Source organism: Acanthaster planci, linkage group LG19 (assembly GCF_054643075.1).
Source record: "Acanthaster planci isolate LZ-2023a linkage group LG19, COTS_SCS, whole genome shotgun sequence".
Taxonomy (NCBI): domain Eukaryota; kingdom Metazoa; phylum Echinodermata; class Asteroidea; order Valvatida; family Acanthasteridae; genus Acanthaster; species Acanthaster planci.
In genome coordinates, this window is record NC_141795.1 from 6,588,824 (window position 1) to 6,610,793 (window position 21,970).

Here is a 21,970-nt window from a genome sequence, read left to right on the forward strand (position 1 = left end):
ATGTATAAACCACTGTTTAAATCAATTCAATCAAATCTTTCCCTTTCACGAGAAAAATTTGTGAGCCCTTTTAAGTTGTTGAGTCAATTTGCTCAGGCATGACCAAACTTCAGACTCGAAACGAGTCTATTTTACAGCAAGATTGCGCACCGATGGCTCACTTCAGATAATTTTATTAGCAAGCATAGCGGAATACATGTAATCCATGTAATCTGTGTATGCAGTAACCAAGCAATCCACTGTACTTCAAAGGAACCTCAACGTAACATGCAAAGTTAACACCTTGGCGCTTGTAACAGTATCAGATAAGGTCTCATGGCATCGGCCTGCATTTGGCCCAACGACAAAGATAAGACACGAGCAGAGACTATACAACATGGGTGTCTCCACTCGAATTGATTGCTTCGACCAGTGCTCAAGATACGATGGCCTTCTCGACCGCTTATGGATCTGTCCACAAACACTGAAATTATGGTCTTTGTGGGCGGGGCGGCAACCACAGCGGAATTCCTATAAACCATTTAAACATTGAAGGGGCGGGATGTCAAGGCCATCGGACCATGAGACATTCAAGGATCTTCAATACGCAAGCCTAGCCTTCGGAAACTGCCCATTACACTAAAAATTGCTGTCGTGCAATCTCATCATGGAGGAAGGGATAGGCTTCTTCCATGATCTCACCAACTTGATGAAAAATCGTAGATGAGGGCTTCCCGAGCTAGCACGCAATGGTTCATTAAAAAGTTCGCAGCTAGACGCTCGTCGCTCCCGTTATCACACGTGGACATCCCGGTGTGTCCAAGGCCTGGCATCTGTTCCTGCATATCCCTTGATTATCGCATCGTTTTAACGCCCACAGGGTCCGTACGAAACGACTAGTCACTCAATTTAACACCCTCCTCGTCTGGTTACGCGCCTGTTACTAGTCAATCCAAGCAGTTAACAGTTTGTAACATCATGGTAACATGCTTGGGGCATGGCAACGAGAAACAAATGTTACAATTGTAAACCATCAACGGTCCCTAATCAGTAGTCATTTGCTGTACAAAATGTCAAGAGTAATCCTTCAATGAAGTTAATCTTCAAACACAATCAATACTTTAAAACGACACGTTTTAAGTATCTTAAGGAAGTCACAACAGTAGTTTCGACAGCTATGGCTAATTAAAAAGTACGTCTATCTAACATTCCTAAATGGAGGATCAGAGAAGTTTATTGTGGTGTAGTACGAGATTCGGCCGTGTGCAAGGCAGCACCCCTTTGCGAAATTCAATCAGTGAAACTACGATTTGAAAGGGCTTTTTGCCCTTATTGTGCAACAGAGCCATTTATACGGTTCATTGCTTGTTGGCACCAACTGTGCGCCGACTGAACCGTGTGCCTGGTATAACACTTTGGAACAAGTGGCGACTTTACTGCAAGAATGCATTTACCTCTGAAAGAGGATTAACTTGTTAAATTCAACCCTACGTTCCGTGTAATTGCACGAAAAACTTTGCGTTTATTTCAGATCAACGAGGGCAATCTGGGTTCAGTTGGTGCAAACATTCGGAACATGTGTTAAAGATATCGAGGGGTTGCTTTCTTGTAAACCGACAGAGCAAGGGTCTCGTTCTCAAGGTGAACTGGGGTATAGATACAAAAGTAACAAGTCTGATTTTTCCAGGCACGCTTTTAATCCAATTAAGCCGAGCAGACCCCTCCTCGATCGTGCTTCTACAAGCCCAAGGAGGACGCAGAACTTGTGCTTGTATCGTGTCGTCGATAAATTATTGGTGGAGACAGGGTAGACCCAGTTCTTGAAGGGAGAAGGTCTTGGGGAAATTCTTCCGTCTGTTTGCAGAGCAACCAAGCACGTACTTGATAGATGAAACGCAAGTGTCAGAGACTAAATGTGTGTCTGTGTACGAAGTTTGTACGAAAGAGAACAAAATTCGTGGCAAATCCCGCCCAACAATTGGGGCTTTGTGGTAATTCTTAGAGCTCACGGAACAATTTCCAGATCGCCGTCATACATGAGCCTGCATGCAGCCGAAACAGAAGGTCTTTGCATTAGCGTGTTTGCTCTGAGAGTCTGTGGTTCTTCAATCGATGGAAAGAGTCAAACCACGGACCCTCCACTCACCTTCTCTGAATAGACTATAGGGTCCGTGGTCAAACCATTTGCCCAATCCCTCCTGTTCGAGGTGAAAATTGAAAAAGGCGAGCGCATAACCTGAACACTAGAAGTTAAAACGATACTCAAAATAATTGGTAGATTGGAAAAAGTTAGGCGAGTCCATGGGTAAAGAAAATTTGCTGAGAAACTTTCACCTCAGAATATCGATGAATTGGCCCTGGCTGCTTGAAGAATATGTGCAAACGACAGTCTAGAATATTTTGCATGGTATTTAACAGCAAAATCCCCCATGTCAAAAGTTGTTTCAACGGTGACCTTAAAGTTTTGTGCACGTTCTAAACATAGGTCTAACTCGTCACCATTTTTTAACAGGGGTTATCAGTCGTGAGACTACGCATAAAGAGCCCATGCAACTCGAGCTGGTTCGGACTAAGACTGAAAATGAATTGGGAAGAAAATTGATGCAGATCCCTTTAACGCCCATCAGAATGGAAACGTGCCCTAGAACAGACGTCCAATTTTGCCACAAATCCAGGCCTTCTGTTCTTCTCTCCGAGGTCAATGGGGATGCAGCCCCTTTGGTTTAGTTACCCCGAAGAATCAAACCAGCCAGCCCGGTCACCAACCACACAATCCCATCAAATTTACGATAAACTGTAGGGAGCTAGGATAAATCAGACAACACTAGCTCCTCTGTCTTGTTGGCGACCGGTTCGGGGAGCTTGTGGGAAGAATTTTTTCCCTCGGAAAGCCACTTACGGTGGACTAAGTAGGGGCTTACCAACGGCCCCTCCATCAAGCATCTAGAAAGTACAACCACCCGTTGCCTCCGGCGTGACTTTTACCAGAAAATGCGCCCATAAAAAAAATCTTGACTGGGACTAGACATGTGGGGATCTCGTTAACACTGGCCAGTCTTTTGTTTCAATTTTTGTTGTTAACAAAAGGGCGCGTGGGATTTACGCATATGATTCAGGAAAGTCTAGATTTGGATGGTAATGGCAGCTTAATTTTGTTGTCTCTTTCTGCCGGCTAGGGATAAAACTTGTTGTGATCCAGTTTTTATAATGTTATCCCAACTGGCTAATGGCTCTTGCGGTGTGACCCACACAAGAGCGTCCTTATCCTAAAAGTCGAGGAATTCCAGTAGGCCTACTTCTTAGTGCCGTACAAGTATCGAATGTTGGTACTGGAGAACTGCCGAATGATGGTACTCCAGAACTGAGATAAGTGCTCGACTCGTTCGAGGAGAAAAGGGCAGCTGAAAGGTCAACAGGGAAGGAACAAAAGGACGTTGTAAGAAAGGGGAGAGGCTAGTACTAGTGAGTGGGGGGGGGGAGAGAAACTCCAAGGTGTTGACAATGGATATTGGACAAAGGGTTGAAATTCAATACAGAAACCATATCTTGCACAATTGGTTATTACGTACTACACTTTAACCACACCACCTCCTCGCTGTTCCATCTACTACACCAACTTTGCTTGTGCTTCTGTTTTGGGGAGGTTTTTTGGGGGGTGTTTGTTTGTTTGTGCTTTTCTTACTTTCTCTTGGTGGCTTTGTTGTGGTGGGATGTCTCGTTGACGTTCCGGATTAACATATCACGATTTCCTGTATTTATACAACAGTGATTAATTTAACACGTGACGCTGACTCCCCGAATGTCCTAAATGCGGGAAGTGTTGAGAGGAAGGTGACAGAAAGGTTTGACTTGATGGGATCATGGAGGAAGGAAGACATCCATCCATGGTGGAAAATATGAATAAGGTCCCTTCGATGCATCAGTCAGGCTTGTTTTTTAAAGGGTAGTTAAACTTAAATACAGGTTCATTAATCCATTACGCACTGTTCTTGGGTGGGAGTTTGTTCAAGGCGCACAATATCTCACAGTATCTTCTATTTAAAGAAACCGATATATTTACACCTGTACACTGTGGGGTCACATCATCTGAACATTCCTGAAACCATCTCAGCTCCCTGGGGAGTGTACTAGCCTGATGCTGGCACATCAGGCGCAAACAGCTAAACATGATGATCTTATCTGCCCTCATTGGTACCCATTTACTCCTGGGTAGAGAAAGGCACATAGGGGAAGTGACTTGCCCAAGATCACGACATGTTGCTACCAGCTAGATTCGAACCCCCGACCCTATGATCAGAAGCTACTAACCCTGACCACTGGGCTACAAGCCCCCTCCCCCGGCCAAAAAAAAGCAATTTGCCTTGAGAACAAAAGTGAGGACTGCCTGTAAACATGTTATGGAGCTGGAGCGACGTTTACGGCGGAGCAGCAGAAAAGGCACAGGCAGAGGCGTGTCTTGTGAGGGAGGGAGGGGGCCACCTTTGAGACACTTGTCAGAGTTTATTTTTATCATTTATTGTTATTCTTATCAATATTTGGGAATTGAAAGTGCCCTCAATTTGGAAATGGTGCTACCACATTTCATGGGGGGAATGACCTTTTAGACAAAATTTGGACAGCTGTTGACCAAAAAATGTTATTTCCCCCACAATCCAAGACCTGGATATGCCAGTGATAGGCCACATTCAGCGCTACAACAACACAATATTAAGTTAATACTTTAAACCACAACACTTGCTCCTTGTTTGCCGACCTCTCCTCACAATTGGGACCCGTCCGGCGAGCTATCTAACTTCTGATGCAAATCTTTTCTCCAATCTACCGGCCGTGTTAACCGGAGGAAGTTGCGGTCAGGCTAAGCCCTCTCTTAACGAGGCACAACCCGTGTTTTGTCAGCGTGCGAAAACTATTATGACAGCGTGAAAAGGCTCGTCATGTGGTATGGATGAACGTGTTTGATTGATTGGTTTTTTAACACCATGCCAACCCAATCAAACTTAACAGTGTGGTTAGTTTTTTTCCCTGCCTTCCATAAAAAAAATGAAGGGACAATACTCGACTTGTGCGAAATTGTGAAATGAACAAATCGATTTCGACAGTTCATTCCCAGGAGTTCGGAATACAATCAAAGGAAATGAAATACAATGAAAATGGCTCTACAAACCCAACATCTAAAGGCACGATTGTTATTTGCAATGAGCCAGTTCCCGTTTCGGAATTCGAACAGCGCATGCCCAGCAAGAGGTGCGTTGTAAGGTCCATCCTCGACCCCATGGGCTGTGTGCGCGTTCCTTCACTAGTTAGATCGCGCAAGACATGGTGGGAACCATTATAAAGTGGAGATCAACGGTGCGAACCGACATCCCATGGGAACGAAGTTGTCAATGGTCCTATCAGCACTGCCATATACGCCGACTCGCGCGCGCTTTGTTCCCGAAAGACCTGGACTTCTATTTTTTAAATGCGGAACTGGCTCATTATAAATGCAACTGCATGCTGGATACCTATTTGGTCTCACTTATTAACTGTAAACTATCTTACTGAACCTTGCTGTGGCATCAGTAGAGGGCTACGCCTTGCACATGACCGCAAAATAAGTTAGTTATTTTTAGATATATATGTTTGATGAAAGACAGTGGCCACGATTCATCACTTTCACCACGAAGCAAAAGTGATCCGAAATGCAAACATCCTGGTCAAGGATTCCAGACTGCACTGTAATGAACTGTATGAAATCAGCAGCCGCCCAAAGGGGGCTTAAGATAGAGAAATCTGACCCTCTTGGAAGACCATTATGAAGCAAAGCAAACATCCTCGTCGCGGAAGAGACTCGGAACTTATTACTTCCATCCTGACGAGCAACTTGCCACATGAAGACCCGTGACAAGCCATTCAAACATTTCGAATCCATCGGGAGAAATCGGTGGGTTTCTCCACGATTACATTCCCATGTGGTTCGTTACCCATCCAGTAAACAATGACCACATCACAATGTGGGTGTAATCACGACAACGGAATGTTGACACTCCGTTTCCACAACGGGCTGGAAAGAAGCTCGGTCGCTTCAGAATGTTTCCACACGGAGAGGAAATGTAAACAGAAATGAAATCAACCGAAAATCAGCGGGGATGTGTCGATACGAATCCTCCCAACATTCACAAGACAATGGGTTGTTTAACATTACGGAAAACAACTACACGTAGAATTGTTTTTTCTCCACCCCCGTATTAAAAGGTTAGAACTCCAAAGTTAAATGGAAAGAGTATACTCAGGTTTGCTGGCCTTCTTCCTTTACTGCAATAATAGTCACTATTTGTATAAAGGTGGGGAACACTGCCAAACTTTCTTTCCTTTCAAAGTTCAATATTAATTGGTGCAATATCCAATACGAAAAATGCCCGCGGTTTAAACTGTAACCCCCCACAGCGCCTGAAAATGGGATCATAAACCTCCAAAAAGACCCAGAATTTGCAGACAGTCGCTGCTCTCCCAGTTACTGTCAGCCGCTTGCTTAAACATCTTTATCTGTCAGTGTGATTGCATGATTGTATAATATAATATAGACAACACGAAGTCAAGTCCAGTGCGAATAGCCCGATGTAAAGCTGTACATCACGATCAAAATATCATTTCACGGTCTTACATTAATTTCGAGGAAAGAAGCAACAGGCAGAGAATTTCTTTCACAGGTCGTTTCATGAGCTAATTTTGCCATGTCCTTAGGTTCGCCGTGTGCACGCGTGGATGAATAGATGAGGTAGTCACACACTACAAATCCTGAGTCCGATTATCATGCATGCAGAACCCATGCCTGCCACTCGAGACTTTGTTTATTGAAACAATTAGCGGTTCACCGTGTGAGATAAACAATTCCTCGAAACCTTATCGTGGATGTGGTCAAACACAGGCACAAAGGACATTTGTTGACCGAGCCGACGACAAGAACCGCCCTTTCATTAAAAGCCTCGGTTTGATTTCATTGATTTTGAACAATGCATTTGGGTGTTTTTATTACCTGTTACAATGGAGGCAGGACACGCCCACTCATTCAGTGTAACCACATGGCATGCGCGCGATTAATTTGATGATATTGGCTGTGTAGCAATTTAATTAATGAGGGAGCATGCTTGGCCTGTCTCAAAGGCGAGGGCATTATCAGCGTTCAGTCTTCTGGGCCGACTAAGCGCCCATTTATCCCCATTCATAAATACCGTTTTGGTCAGAGAATTAAAAGATGTCAATATACGATACACGAATTTCCAAGGAATTTGTTCAAGTGTTTAACTTTCATTTTCCCGAACACCCCCGTCCATTTTATGGTACTTTCCTTGAGCAAGTGGTCCAGACGAATCTCCTTATATGGACTAGGCACGCGTGGCGAGTTCTGTGTGCCGCAGCGTACGCAGACTCTTGACCAGTAGGAATGGATTAAACTGTCTCGTATCCAATCATCTCCATTATAATGGATGAATGGATCAATACATGCACCAGGTGCAAGCGCCTGTTTACGCAGCAGACATTACAATTTACATGTATTATCAAATCGCAGCGGGCATTATCAAATGTTAATACACAGTCACGTTGCGTGTTGTTGAATAGTGAAATTGTTTAAAGTATTCTTAAATACTGATTATTATTCCGATTAACACAACTAAAGATGTCTAACACAACTCCAATTTGTTGTGTGTGCCAAGAAAAAAAACAGTAACGCGGACAAAGTGACGTTAATAGTGGCAAGGCAAAATGCTATAGTTAGCATAAACCGGTATTCCGTGACACAAACGGATTGACAGAAAAACAGGAAGAGCCTAAAAGCTCATCGGAAACGGACTACAGGCGTATACATACAGATCAGAATGATCATTGTGATGTGAAAGGAAAGGTTCCGTGTAATTCTTTAACTGCAGAACATCACCGTGCAAACCTCAATTACGTTGGCGCACGTGGACCGGAAGGAACATACCAAGACCAGACGTGCTGAGAGCCGACACCATTGTCTGGTACCAGAGAATGATTTGAAATGGTAGCAGAGTTAGAACAATCATATCGTACAATCTTCTTGCCCTTGTAATGTAAGGTTGTTTTGATGACTCAAAAAAGTTGATTCGCACCTTTTGCGAGTTTCGACTCTCATTTCAAACCTCAGTCAGGCAGTTGATGAAAGTTGTCGTTTGAAGTTTTCTCGACAAGACGTCAGTTCTTGACAGGTTTAGGGTTGCAAGATGAGAAATTAAAACGAAGATGGGTCAATCAGAGGCCGGCTCTGTGGTAAGCTCCTCGCTAACACGACGGGCAGTAAAGCGTTGATTTGATATCCATTGTGGAATACAAAGAGAATAGAAAGTGTGAGCCGTGAAGGGAACAATTCAAAGTGAATGTGCGTGACAACGGAACTGTGTTTGCACGTTTGTGGTTTGCTAGTAGTGATTATTCAACTTCCCACCGTCCGTGGCTGGGGGATTAGGATTTCTGGTATTAGGTACTGCTATTTGGACGGGTTCCTCTCGTCCTTTCGTAATGACAAATGTAATGTGTGTGTGCTTCTCTGCAAGACTTGGCACCCTTGTTTCCTCCCGGCGATTGTCAAGTTTCAACAGGAGCACTCATGACAAGACATGAGTATAACCCAGCCAACCACAAGGTGTTGTTCCGTTGCTTCGCACCGCGTCAGCCGCGCTCGAGCTATTCGGTCTTGAGAGCCGCGGCTTCTTGGCTGGTAATCCCGGGGTCTATAACGTCAAATGCCCCCCTTATCTAGTCCCATGGTGTATCTTGCCAACCCTTAGGCTGGAGCTCGTGAACCCAGCTGTGGCATCTTGACAGCTTGGCCATGCCCTTCCTCCGTGGATATTCCTAGCTGTGGGGTCCTCGGATGCGAGGGATTGGCAAGTTGTTATTGGAAGACAGGACAACACGGTCTTCCAAACAACACTTTCTCAAACATCCGATACGATGAAAGATCGAGCCAGACAGACGTCAGCATACTTTTGGCATTGGAATATTCCAAAATCAAATATTATGTTATTCTTCCCGAAAAAAAGCGTAGTTCATTTATAAATTCTAATCTCACTCTAACGTGTCTGTTATTTCTCATATATTTACTTTTTAACTTTATATATTTTGTTAGATATATTATTCCATTCAACTTTACTTCAGAATTGGTATTTTTTACAGAGTGTAAAATTTTGCAAGCCACGACTGTTGACGCTCATTACAAATCACTAATAACTGCAACCAAATACCTCAAAAACTCGGAAAGTCTCGCGAGATTTGGTGATGCAGAAAGCGTTCTCAACAAGCAACGACGAGTGTTTGTCCTTTAAATGCTTTGCATTGTAGCAATTAAGCCGTCAGAGAGGAAGCTAACGACAACCAATGGGACCAGTTATCACCTCATCACCACAATCGCATCATTAATTAAGCCTCCTATTACATGTGAAACCCATTACGTCGCATCAGTCATAGCGAACTGCGTCACGCACGAAGTATTTGTATGTCTCTTGAACTGCTATGCCTAACCCGGTGTTTATTTCACAGCACTAAAATGAAAATAAACTAAAAATACCAACACCATATACAACTTGATATTTGATTGTTTTTATCTTTTATCTTTCATGCGGTATGTTGGGAGTGCCAGCCAGCCTTGAAGACGCAAAGGAAGTCTTTTTGGTAAGGAATAAATAACAAACAAGATCAATTCCATTTCATTTTATGAGCTATGTGTTTTTGAGAGAAAAAAAAGATAATTCAAAGTTTCGGGCGTGGTCTTCAGTCATGTGGTCTTCAGGGGAACTTCAGAAGAATGTACTGCATGCACTGAGATATTAATTTCCTCAGAATCATTCATTTCAAACTAAAAAGTAAAGCTAAGTAGTCAACTTTGAATGAAATTTTAAATGTGGCCTTCATGAAAGAAGAGTCTTCTATCATAAAGCGCATGTCACAACACAGGCAAAAATACAATCACGTGTGGGGTTAAAACTTTCCACAGGTTGATACTTCGTGCAAATTTTAATTCATACCCAATCGCTACTGAGTACTTCTGCCAGTGTCGGTGTAAAACTAACACCAAGGCTAACCAAAGTACATGGAAGGTTACTGCATACACGTGGTACAAACAAACTTTGAAAGGAGTTCACCTCAACGCAAGTAAATAAATCATAATTGATATATACAAGCGTTATGCCTAGAACTGTGGGGTCCGACGTCCGCCCCGTTCGTGGGAGCGGGGCGGACTTCAGACCTCAACAGTTCTGGGGATATACAACATGTCACCCTTTTCACATTCATTATTAACATGATTAACCAACTATTATTATACACCCATGTGCAAGACTAAAATAAGTATGTTCACAATCCTTCAATGTCCACGCTTCAGTTGTACACTGTGTATTTTTATTGTGGGCCTAGCAAACCCAATTTTGACAAGTTCAACCGCTGGCATGGCTGGACAAAATACAAGTAAGAAGATTTCCGTGCCACTGTACTTACCCACAAGAAGCAAAGGCAGATACCTCGTGCTGAGGACGCACGTTGCCATCTCTCAAATGTCCCACGCCACGGTAATCGCCTAGCCAGTCGTCAGTCCAAGACAAGCGTAGCTCCAAAAATGGCCAAGCAATTAAAAGTCAATTTGTCCGGGGAATACGCACGGGTCGTCTGACGCAGCCGGATCCAGCTGTTGCCGTGGATGGTATGTTGCTGACTTGCCTTAGTTTTGTACAGTGGTTGCTAGAATCCTTGGGACTTCTTGTGAAAGATTCACTCTCTGCCTTTCCCTGGCTTTTTGACTGTTCGTTTGTCTTTGTCTAACGGTCCGCTGGCAATGCCGCCGAGGCAGACAAAAAGCAAAAATCCACAGTTGATAGTTCTAATGCATTCTTCAAAGAATGATGAAATGCCTTAAGAATCCCTCAGCAATGGGTATGCCTCTGGAGATGCGAGCCAACCAACAGGCAATTTAAGCGCGGTTTTCAATTCAAGACGGCAACAGTAGTGTTCAGGAAACTTTGTTGCACCCGTGGTCGATTAACAAAATCAGGGCATCGCTGAGGTGATTCGATCACTCGCACAGGTACGTCGAAATATCTGGTAAAAGCTGGATTTGAGCACCAGGGTCGATCAGGGAAATCCAAGTCTCACCTTGTCTGGCAAACTCAAGTCCCTCGTGCCTAGGACCAACTCAGCCGTGTCAGCGCAAAGACAGATCTACCGGTGGTGCGTATGCAGAAGGCCCCGCAAGTCGACTAGTCGTACTGGCAACAAGACCGAATCCTGTCTGTGGCACGCAGTACCGCAGCGTACTGAGCAAGCTTAATGTTCTAGCGCTAATGGGCATAGTGAGGGTGGAGTTTTCCACCACTTATGGCAGCGTACACATGACCGATGTTTATACCACATGGTCCACGTGGCCGCGCGCTGTAAGACTGTCAAATAATGACAACCTGTCACAGACAGAGGCCGGTCTGTCAAACACTTTTGGACATTCAAGGGGCTCGCGGGGTTTGGACAAACTGCTTTTCCCGTGTTCTCTTCTATTATGCTCTCTGTCAAATGGGGGATATGAAGGGCCTCGTGTGGGATGTGCCAATTGCTCCCTTGGGATACGATCTTCGCTTTGCCGATTTTTTATATAAATTCGTGGGAATTTTACCTCACTATAAATGATTCGCGATAAAAGGTTCCAGAGGGCGCCCTCCAGTTATACTCATAAACACGAATGCTCAGAAGAAATTATTTCTAACCCTTGATCTGTGTTTTCTGGGGGAGAAAAAGGAGGTACTTAACAATCTGTTTAGTCTTACAGAGTCCTCCGTTGCTTCATTTCTCCAGAGTGTAAAAAACGAAAGTGATTCACCTGGTTTGCATAGATATAGTCTCCTCGTATAAGGAATGAGTAGCATTTTAATGACTAACTATTAAAGTAATAGTTAGTCATTAAAGTGCTACTGATTCTTTATATTTGTATTCTACCTGACTGACACGGCTACCCACCACTATAGTCTCCTCGTTCAATCGTAGTTCCAGTTCCCCCCGTCATGTGTTTGTAAGTCATGAGTCATGAAATTAAGTTTCAAGCCTTTCCCCGGGGCGATAAAAGTGAATTATCTTTTATTAGACTTCTACCCAGGGTTAGTGGAATGCCAATTCTATTGTGTGCTGTAAAATTCATGGAATTCGTGAAGGCATAAATCTTTAGGCGTCCAGACTCGCGCTGAAGTCAACGATAAATAGTGAAATTGTAGTCCTTCAACGGTCAGGATATAAAACCTGCCATAGATACATGTATTGCAGGTCTTGTTTTTCACTTTCAAATTTCAGCTTATGGCAACCAAAAATCTCGCAAATTCTCACTCTGAATACAGAATTCACTTCAAAGTCCCAAAAGGTCGTTTACACATGTTGAGAACACATCGTGAACGGTGAAGATGTACGCTGGAAATTGAAACGAACAACACTATAGTCCTACTGTGCCCTGTCACATTCATGGCTCCAAAAATTCTTTTAAATGGATCGAGTATTTTGCCTATCACTCAGCTCTGGGGAGTGCCGAACATCCTCTTCGCGACGCCTTCGTCCGACGTGACCTAGCTTTAGAACCGGTAAGGGGACGCCGACGGGCCCAGCAAGCGAACAAACCACCGCTACCAACCTGCGGTGATGAAGCCTTGGTGAGACAGGTCAGCCCACGCGGCCCAACCCAACGCTCTCCGAGTCGAACCCCCGGTAAGAACTGGCATGGCCTTTCGGAATTGTTGGGTAGAAGGACCTAATCAAACTTAGCCACTGACAGGCTAGAGATAGCTGCATAAATTGGGACTTGTTTGGGTGTTACTTTTTCACTGAAAGGATTAAAATCAAACTTCTTTAAATTAATTAACACGACGAAAACTTCTTAAACACCGTTTGTTTTTCAATCTCGTGATGACACTGACTGGAGACGTGCACAGTTATTTTCCCTGCAGAAAACGGACCTTTAATGCCTACATCTAAAAACACAGCTCGTAAAAGAGAAATTATGAGGTTCCCAAGAAACTCTGGACGTACTCCAGTCAGGATAAAGAGTTGCTGAGATCTTTGCAAATACAAAATCAGATTGAAAGATGTCAACATTTCAAAATAAGATATCGGAAATCTGTAGTTGACATCTGTGTTTCTTCCCCACACAGTAAACTTTCAGTGATAACACTTTTTCTCCCCTCTGCTTGCAGTTTCCATCAATCCACCGAAGAAACGCCCAATTCAGTGGTTTTACCTAGAAAACTGAAGTGACTAATGTCTTTGCTATCGCCAAACCCAAGGCCGGTGCCCCCGCACTAAAGTTTATCAGAACACATAACAACGGCTTGAATCGAGTCTACAGATGGTCCTCCGCTCCCTTGCTCATCCATTTTGGTCAAGCACATCAGTAGGCGTTGGAGACGAACTTACACACCTGCAATAACAACTTGTTGGGTGGTGATAGATAGTGGTGGAGCTGAACTTAAGTCAGCGTGTACGAGGTTAAAGGGAACAAAGAAAATCAGGGTGACTGGGGCTGTTCGCGTGTTGACCTTGCTTATCGGCCGCGGACGAAAATAAAGTTGTACATAAATGATGAATGGCAGGTTGTATAACTATGAACACTGTTTGCGATGAGCTCCTTTTGGACCGCTTCCCTTCGAATCACGTCTATACGGGGCTAACCATTTCCTTTTTGTTTGCATTGATATTTGCCTCTCGTTTACAGAAACGTGGGTAGCTCACGTTCTCGCAAAACGTTTCTGCTACGGGGGGAACTTTTGCAGAGCCATGTTCAACAAAGCCATGCTCTGATCTCACACTGAAAGATCGGACATGGCAACTCGGAGGCAAAACGGGCAGGCAACGCTGTTGAAGTTTTGTATGCAAAAACTGTGGTGTGAAATCAGTTTTAAGTTAGCACCCTGGGTGTAATCAGAGGACTACACCAAGTCTAGTCTGGTGTAGCCATCTAATAACACTCATGGTGTTAAACTGCCAACAGGGTTTTTGCAGTATGTACACGTTGCTCAACCTGACGCCTAGCATATAGCGTGAATCACAACATTTGTAAGGATTTTTCAACGATTGTCTCCTACGTCATGTGTTTTATTCCTCCATGGTCATATGATCAAGTATCTGGACAAGCACCTACTTCTTTGTTTCAGAACCGAAAACTGTAAAAGCCAGATCTTATGGTTTCAGTCTGGTTCCGCACTGACTTACGTCCGGTCTCTAAGAAGGCCGGCTGACTGTACAGACAACCCTGTCTAGTGTGGTTTCCGCATTTTGTGATGTTGGGACATGTGTCTAAGCACCGTTATTTACCAGCCAATAACCATCTGGTCAGAGTGTCTTCATTCATGCACATCACAGGACATTCGTGTGACCCATGTAACAATTACCAGATGTCGTAAAATCGCTATTAAGTAAAGCAAAGAAATTATATGTCTGAAGCACAAGAAAAACGGCGAGAGCTGTCGAAAACAGAACCGAGCTTAAATTGTGATTAACATTCAAAGTAAATTAATGAAAACATGAAAGGGTCTTTGTGAACGAAAATTAAACTAGGCCTACAAACTTCGGAGCAGATTCTTAAAATAGCCAACAAAATGTCTCGTAAACCATGCAGTAATTTTCTGGTTTCACTTCGAAAGCTGTTCTGGAAAGCAATGGTTCCGTCCTTGTATCCTTCAAGCTGTACTCTATATCTTCATCCACATGACTCTAACATTGTTGGTGGTCCTGGAGTAGAAAAACAATCGAAATAACAACACCATTTATGAGCATTATTTTTCCATGCACATCCATGTTTTCTAGACTTCAAGATCACCAACCTTGGGATGTTTGTGACAGACGATAGTGAGGGCGCGCTTTCATTTGAACGAGTGAAGCCCAGCGGCTCAGATAGACAACTATTGTTTGACTACCAGCCACTGCTGGTAGCTACGGACAAGCAACACGTACACTTACCAACGAGACGTGACCCTGTTTCCATCTTGAACATTGGCGCTATAGTCGTTGCAAGATGTGTGAACAAACTCGCCAGTGTGGTGAGGTCCGCCCCCGAAGCGGAACCTCGTACTCTGTCCTACATTTCGGTAGGAGTTCACACATCCATAGAACATCCTGCTCCAATCGCCATTAGTCGACAGAAATCCATCAATCATGGCGTAACCACCTGGAATTTAAAATGGAAACGCATTGCTTGAACGGGTTTTCTGCCAAATTGCAAAACTGAGCCCTAGAATCTTTTTCTCCAGTGCTCTGTCGTCTCAATCTCGTTCCTATCGTCACGATCTTGCCACGCCGATGTTGGCTCCGTCCCATCCCACTATATATATCTTGGATGTTCGTACACGCACGGAGCATGTGCATAGGAATAAGAAGCTGCTCGTCTTCTGCAAAAGTTCCCAACCACCGTTTTAAGATCATCTTTCCTATTTAAATCTTTACTTTTTAAATTTTTCCATTCATTAACCCCCATCGTAACATTCCCAAAATTCCCGGCGGTTATTCATAGGCCAAAAGATTAGGCCGTGATGATTGACATTACGTCATACGCTATTTTTAAATGCAGGAATACCTATCTGTCTTGAACCAGTACACGTACATGTGCAACATTAGGGGGATGAGGAACCCGGGGGATGGGGAACTCGTCTAAATATTATCTCTTCACCTGCGTAAGCCTGTGACCAATCAGTGCCCGACGGCGTTTGGCACTTGGCCAGGTTTGCAATGACGTCAGCGTAGGAAATACCGAGATTTGTAGAGCTGGTGCAAGGTGAGTTACCACACACGCGGAAAGACTCGAAAGCCCACGAACTGTTCTCCAGAATCCACGAGTTTTCCGTGTTAATGGTGGCGACGTCATCGCTCACTGCAAACGCGGTGACGTTGTCCAAACCCAGGCAGGTGATTAGCTGACCCGTCCATGTAAACTCGCTGTACGTGCGACAAGTTTGGGCGCCAGATTTGTAGTAGACCCTACAGTGAATTAAGAAAAAATCAGGTATGCAGACTTATCAAACTATCCAAATAGTATTCATAGGCACAAGTGAAATGCAAGCAATTTTATGAAGACCATATAACGAATGTCTGTTGTTCGTTCTTTGCATCATGAACCAAACAAGATGCCCCTTTCTCACCTCATCCAACCCCCTCCGTTCGATTCTTGGTCACAGTCTGTGAGCGACGGGGAAAAAAAGTGAAAAACGTAACATTAATACAAGGTTAACAAAATCTTTTTTGAAAAATATGCAATGGAAAACGTACCAGGATTGTGGACTAATTTGAAATATTTGGGAATAAGGTTAGAAGGACTTAGCGCACAAATGTCTTGTGCCATTCCTCACGAAGAAAAATTGGATCACTGCACTGTACCAAATAATTGTGGCCGGAAGCCACTATTGATTGAAAAGGTCTCCCATGTCTATTCCTGCGAATGAGTCGGTCGAGAATACTATTTTGGTGTCTTTCGAATTAATTTCCTTGCCCGGAATAGCACTAGAAGTCCTTGTTAGCTGAAAAAGCAACCCTGTTTTTATAATAGCGCCCTCAACCCTGCCAATGCGGCTCACGCTCAGGACAGAGGGGCTGGAAGAGAGGGTAGTTTCCAAACGTCAAGTCCGACGTGTGGAACAAGCGATGGACATCAACAAACCGATCACCAGAGGTGATTTTAGGTCTGAAAGGAAAATTTACCTGGTAAATGAAACTTAAAAAGAAAAATGTATTAAAAATGTATTCAAAACTCATTTTTCTTGAACGGATTGCAAATACGCGATTAATGTTGGTCAACTGTTTGCGGCATCGTGAAAATCGATCACACCGGATTATTTGGAGGTGGGTGGGGTGGTGTGCCTTTCTAGGTTGAAGTTGAAGGGGTCGGAATCAGAGGGCTCCCTGGAACGATAACGGTAACTCACACACGTCTATAGGGTCGAAAGAAGCTCCACCGCACGTAGGCCTAATCTTGTAATACCCGTTACCGTGAGATCGACCAGCCTGCACGTAGGCGTGACAAGAAGCCAGAACTTCATCAGTCAAAGGGGGTACTGAAATAAAGAGTAAGATTAGAACATGATCAGAATAACATGACAATGCAATGAAGTTTTTAATCTTCTTACCTGGGCATAATGGTCTTTGGAATGGCCTACTTTAATCAGAACTCCTGTCCACATCAGAGCTTTATATCTTCATAGGTCTTTGAGTTTTTTTACATTTGTATTTTTTGGGGGGGTGACTTCTTCCCCTATCCAGTTCATAAACCATCTTGAAGAACCAGTCCAAATCAATCACAGATTTAATTTGAATAGAAACGACTAGACGTTTTATGGTCACACTACTGTTTACCGCTGCGCCCACTGCCTGATGAAGGTGCATCCTCTACTTACCACACTGACACTTCGCAAAAACTTTGAAAGCATCCAGTTGATCCTTGAAAGTCTCGAGTTGCCTGTACAACGGCTGGAGAGCAACGTCTAAGGCGGAGGGATTCGAGGCTTCCCCTCCAGCATGAGAAATACTGAGCTGGGTCGCCAGGAACAAGCTAGCCATGAGGAAATACTTCATCTCCATGTTTGCTGTCGTTGGAATCCAACCTGCCTTTGTCATCCCGGGCTGTGACTGCACGTTTAAATACCTGGTGTGTGTATTTTATTGACTTTTGACCTGCTGTCGCACCGAACACGGAACTAACTGCAGAATGTTTACGTTAACGTAGGCCTGTTCATGGAAAATGACACAAACTGTATTAATACAAATACTCCTTTCTATGGAATGATGGTATCAAAATCCTGGTTAGTGAGAATAAACTCAAGTAGCCTGGATCCGGATTACTTTTGTATATTTTCCGGTCCTCCTTCCCGATACCAGGCACGATATGTGGGAAGGGGGGACCCCCCCTAAGGTGATGCACAAGCTGTATACCCGAAGGCTATTGTGCCTACTGCACCCCCCCTCGAAAATCTGAAAGGAATTCCAAAGATTCCATCGACACAAAAGAAGACACAATAGAGGGGGGTCCCCCTTTCCCACATGTCTTGCATCATATGCTCCCTCCCCCGATAAATGAGGGTATACGCGCTTGCACGCACATGTACAGTACAGGTACGCATAAGCTGCTTCGTGTTAGTACTGCAAACAAACTCCTCAAAGGGGATATACAGTTGCAGGTGTGTCGTGGCCAGTCTTCTTCTGTGCACATAAAACGTTATACCCAGCAAGAAATGAGACCGAGGGGTACCCCCCCCCAACATGTCCAATCCCTATACACATTCCAGACTATTGTTACTTAACACACCCCCCCCCAGGATGTCTGAAAGGAATTCCCCAGATTCCTGCGAGACAATGACCAACACAAAGCAGGGGGGGTTCTCTCCGTCTCATACCTTGCTGCATATGTATATAAAACGTACATGTTATACAACCCACATGCACACTCCGCATTCCGTGGACCTCCTATTAGAGTAAGGGAACATTGGCTTTTTGCTGTATTTTTTGGCAACACTGACCGATTTCACGCCTTTTGACCTCTAGAAATGGGACCCTCTTGAAGTGAGTGCCAATTCGTGTGTGTAACCTACGTCACGCACGCAGCAATCCAATATTACAAATAGAGCTCCGTGCTTTGTGTCAGTTACAATGCAAATGATCAGGCGATATCAATTTGGTGACAAGGCAGATGTCGTGCAAATAACATCTGTTATTTGGAAATGCGATCTGTTGTATGTAGATATAATAGCCCTTGTCACGTTTCACCTGAATGCATCAATAGCGCCTGAAGTAAAAGAATGATTTCTAACTAAAATTCATCCCAAGAAACACTCGTATCGGAGTTTTACCTATGTATTCAGTTCTTCGACTGATATGTTCAGTACTGCATGTATGGTTTACCTTGAATGTGTTCGGACACCGAACTTAAATGTTATTCATTTCTGATAATGACACCAAGGATTCCTCAAAAGCTCTCTGAGGAAACCTGTAGAGAGGGGACATTAAGGAGCAGTTACATTTCTGGAAGTGGGGGGAATATTCTGGGTAAAACCCACGGAATCAGGTAGGGACTGAAAATCCAATCCACATGTGGACCGGGCCGGTATTCGAACCCGTACCGCAGAGGTGGAAGGCGAGGAAAGAACCATTACGCCAACCTGACTCCCCCGTTGTGGTATTAATTCTTGACGTATAACTTGGGCAACAGCTTTCGTCCAGTGAGTAGAAAGGATCCTTGTGAGTGACATAAACTCGGGAAAACAAAATTGTTCCTGTTTTTGTATCCAGTTCTGATGTTTCTTCTTCTGAGAAATACGGTACACTTTTTTTTCGTTGGTGTGACACAAGAACCAATCCAAGGTCATGTTCGTGTTTATGCAAACACCGTAGGTTTCCGAGAGCTTTTCGCGTCATTTGATCTTTGATGGCCTTGCCAGGGTTCTACAGGCCTTCATTGATGTCACGGACTCAAACTCCAGGTCATTCCTAGTAACTTGGTAGGGGCGTAAATCTGGGGGAAATGGGTATAAACTTATCCACCCCACTTTTGACCCAGGAGTGAACTATTGGATCAACATGCCCACATACACACAAAACCTTTTCTTCGGTGAGGTGACAGGAGAAGAAAAACAGTGGATTTAGAGGGTTTTTCAGTCTTCCCAACAACCAACATTTTATTCAATACATGTACATGCAAGGGGAGAAAAAGGAACAAAAGTTTTAAATTCGTCATTTTGATGTAATAACCATTGTACATATGTATCATGAATAACGCCCCCATCCGCCCGAATTGAAGAACACCCCAGGTGACAAAAAAAATCTTGGTGGTAAGTTTTCCAAGCGGGTTCTTGCACGCGTTCTGCGTGTACGCAAAGACCATTAAAAAAAATTCGTCACGTGTACTCGGCGTAGGCCTACCCCGTGTCAAATGCACCACTGATCTCCATTATAAACGCGCCTGTGCGGTGGGTACTAAAAAAAACACGCCCTCTTTTGTTCTGCTCGGAGCGGATAGTGGCGTGTGGTGTCCATCCAGCAACCCCATCTCCGCTTTTAGAATTTCCACTATTGGACATTTTCGATTTCATTCATCCCCAATCCCCCTCGTCCCAGCACAGATTCATGCCATAGCTTGGAAGCCCCATAACACGCATACTTGCCGTGATGTTGAAGTACGTTATGCAATAATGCAAAACTTACAGTCCGATACTCAGTGGACTTCATAGATCGTCGGAGAAAAAGAAACCACCGTTTACATTGAAATTTCAAAAGTAAAATTAAAATGTTATGCGATGCTCCTAAAAACTGGGGGCACTTTTGTTTTAATGATGCCCTTATGGGTCAAATAATGGATGAATTGGCGACCAGGGGTGGGAATCATGAGTAGGCCCAGGAAAATGAAGAGCATGTAATAAACATTGTACGGAACCACTGTTTCGAGACCCAAAACAATGCTTTCTGCCGCTTAAGTCCAGTGAAACATTGCTGAATTTTTTGTATGGTTTTACCAACCTCCATTTGTATATAGATGCGGTAAACTAATTCAAACTCCATTTCAAACAGTGTAAAATCAATAATTGAATAACCGGAACCCGGGGCAACCGACCGAAGTCACTGAGGCCTCTCAAATAAAAAACAGTGTGTGGTTTGGACCTTCGGATTTCATTTGATTTTCAAATTTTAGTTGGTTAACCGATACATTTTTAATTATTCGCCCCAAACAAACTCACCCCCGCCCAAAAAGTGAACGGTCAAGTCTTCTCAGCAGCCATATTTCAAATGAAATATCTCAACTTTCTGAGGCTCTTCTCACAATTTTTACTTCTGTCTGCTTTGCCAGATGGGAGCTCCTGAAACTTACTTACACAATCCCACAATTTCTTGGCCCACACAGACTCTTCTTTTCGAAAGAACCTGTAGCTTTTAAGCGCCTGCGCCCAGCGGAGCCTTCCTTGAACTGGGACAGTGCACCCCCAGTGTGCGTTTCTTCATTGCGCAAGGCATGGTGGGAACCAACACGGCGCGGAAAGATTGTACCCTTGGGAACGAGGTTGAGTTTCGACTCATGCGTAACCCCGCACTCTGCCGCTAGCTATTTACAAACAATTGAGCACAGCATGACGTGGCAAATGCGAGTGACAACACTCGTCAACCACAAGCGGTCGACAAAGCAACAGTCGTCGTTTGCCCTCAGTTAAAACTGCACAGCGCCCCCTCTTGTTCTACCTGACCATCCCAAGATTTTGCAAACGCTGAAAATAAAATCTAGCATTTTTACTCCAAAGCAGTAACCTAAAGAACCGTCACAAGTTTAGGTTGGGGGAATGAAACGCACGCGCACAGGGTCGCGCGCGTTGTGGCTCAGACCGCCCGAAGTATGCCTGGGAAATTTCTACTGCAGCGAATTTCGGAATTTTTTTAAATTAGAAATTCGTGCTACCGATATCTACTGTGCAAAAACGTTTGTGTTAAAACAACACTTTCTGGTGTTATCAGATTATCATGTCAAATGTTGTTTTAACACCACTGGTGTTATTTTACACAACTTGTAAATTTGTTTCCAGTGTACAATATTAATTAATACAAGTGCTACAATTCACTTAAGGGTAACACCATCCGCGTTTAAATAACACCGAAAGTGTTGGCGTGATCCTCTAGTGATAAGTAATAAGAATGAATACTGTGCATCGGGTGCGTCTGTTACAAATAATGTTTGGAGGAAAATCAGTTGAAATAATGATGACTCAGTATGAGTTTTTGTCGGGATTTCGCGGTGCGCGTGCAAAACCAACACAAAGGACCGGTTCACAACGAACCGGGTACACTACAACCATTTCCTGAACTGTATTGAGCACCTGGAAAACGACATCAATCATCCCAGCTTGGGTTTGTGGGGGAATAATTCTTGCCCCTTTTATTCCTGTAAACCATGCATAACGGGAAATGGGCTGCAACCACTGAACGGCTGTCCGAATTATTTGGCTGCGGCTTGGAA

At 43.9% G+C, this 21,970-nt stretch overlaps 2 protein-coding genes across 2 annotated transcripts in view; both read right to left on the reverse strand.

The window, feature by feature from the left end:
- LOC110977580 (low-density lipoprotein receptor-related protein 4-like) overlaps positions 1–12,789 on the reverse strand; it is a 49,214-nt gene extending 36,425 nt beyond the window's left edge. Inside the window, exon 1 of the mRNA XM_022231825.2 lies at positions 10,471–12,789. Within this exon, the coding sequence (XP_022087517.2) occupies positions 10,471–10,519 (49 nt within the window). The 5' untranslated portion in view covers positions 10,520–12,789. The remainder of the gene's footprint in view (positions 1–10,470) is intronic.
- A 1,267-nt stretch (positions 12,790–14,056) lies between these two features.
- Positions 14,057–17,672, reverse strand: LOC110977582 (uncharacterized). Its single transcript, XM_022231829.2, has 6 exons — positions 17,376–17,672; positions 16,908–17,036; positions 16,128–16,164; positions 15,659–15,966; positions 14,953–15,160; positions 14,057–14,724 (listed from the first exon to the last, which is right to left on the reverse strand). The coding sequence occupies exons 1-6, from the start codon at positions 17,593–17,595 to the stop codon at positions 14,685–14,687; spliced, it is 942 nt and encodes a 313-aa protein (XP_022087521.2). The 5' UTR covers positions 17,596–17,672; the 3' UTR covers positions 14,057–14,684.
- Positions 17,673–21,970: the final 4,298 nt, after the last annotated feature.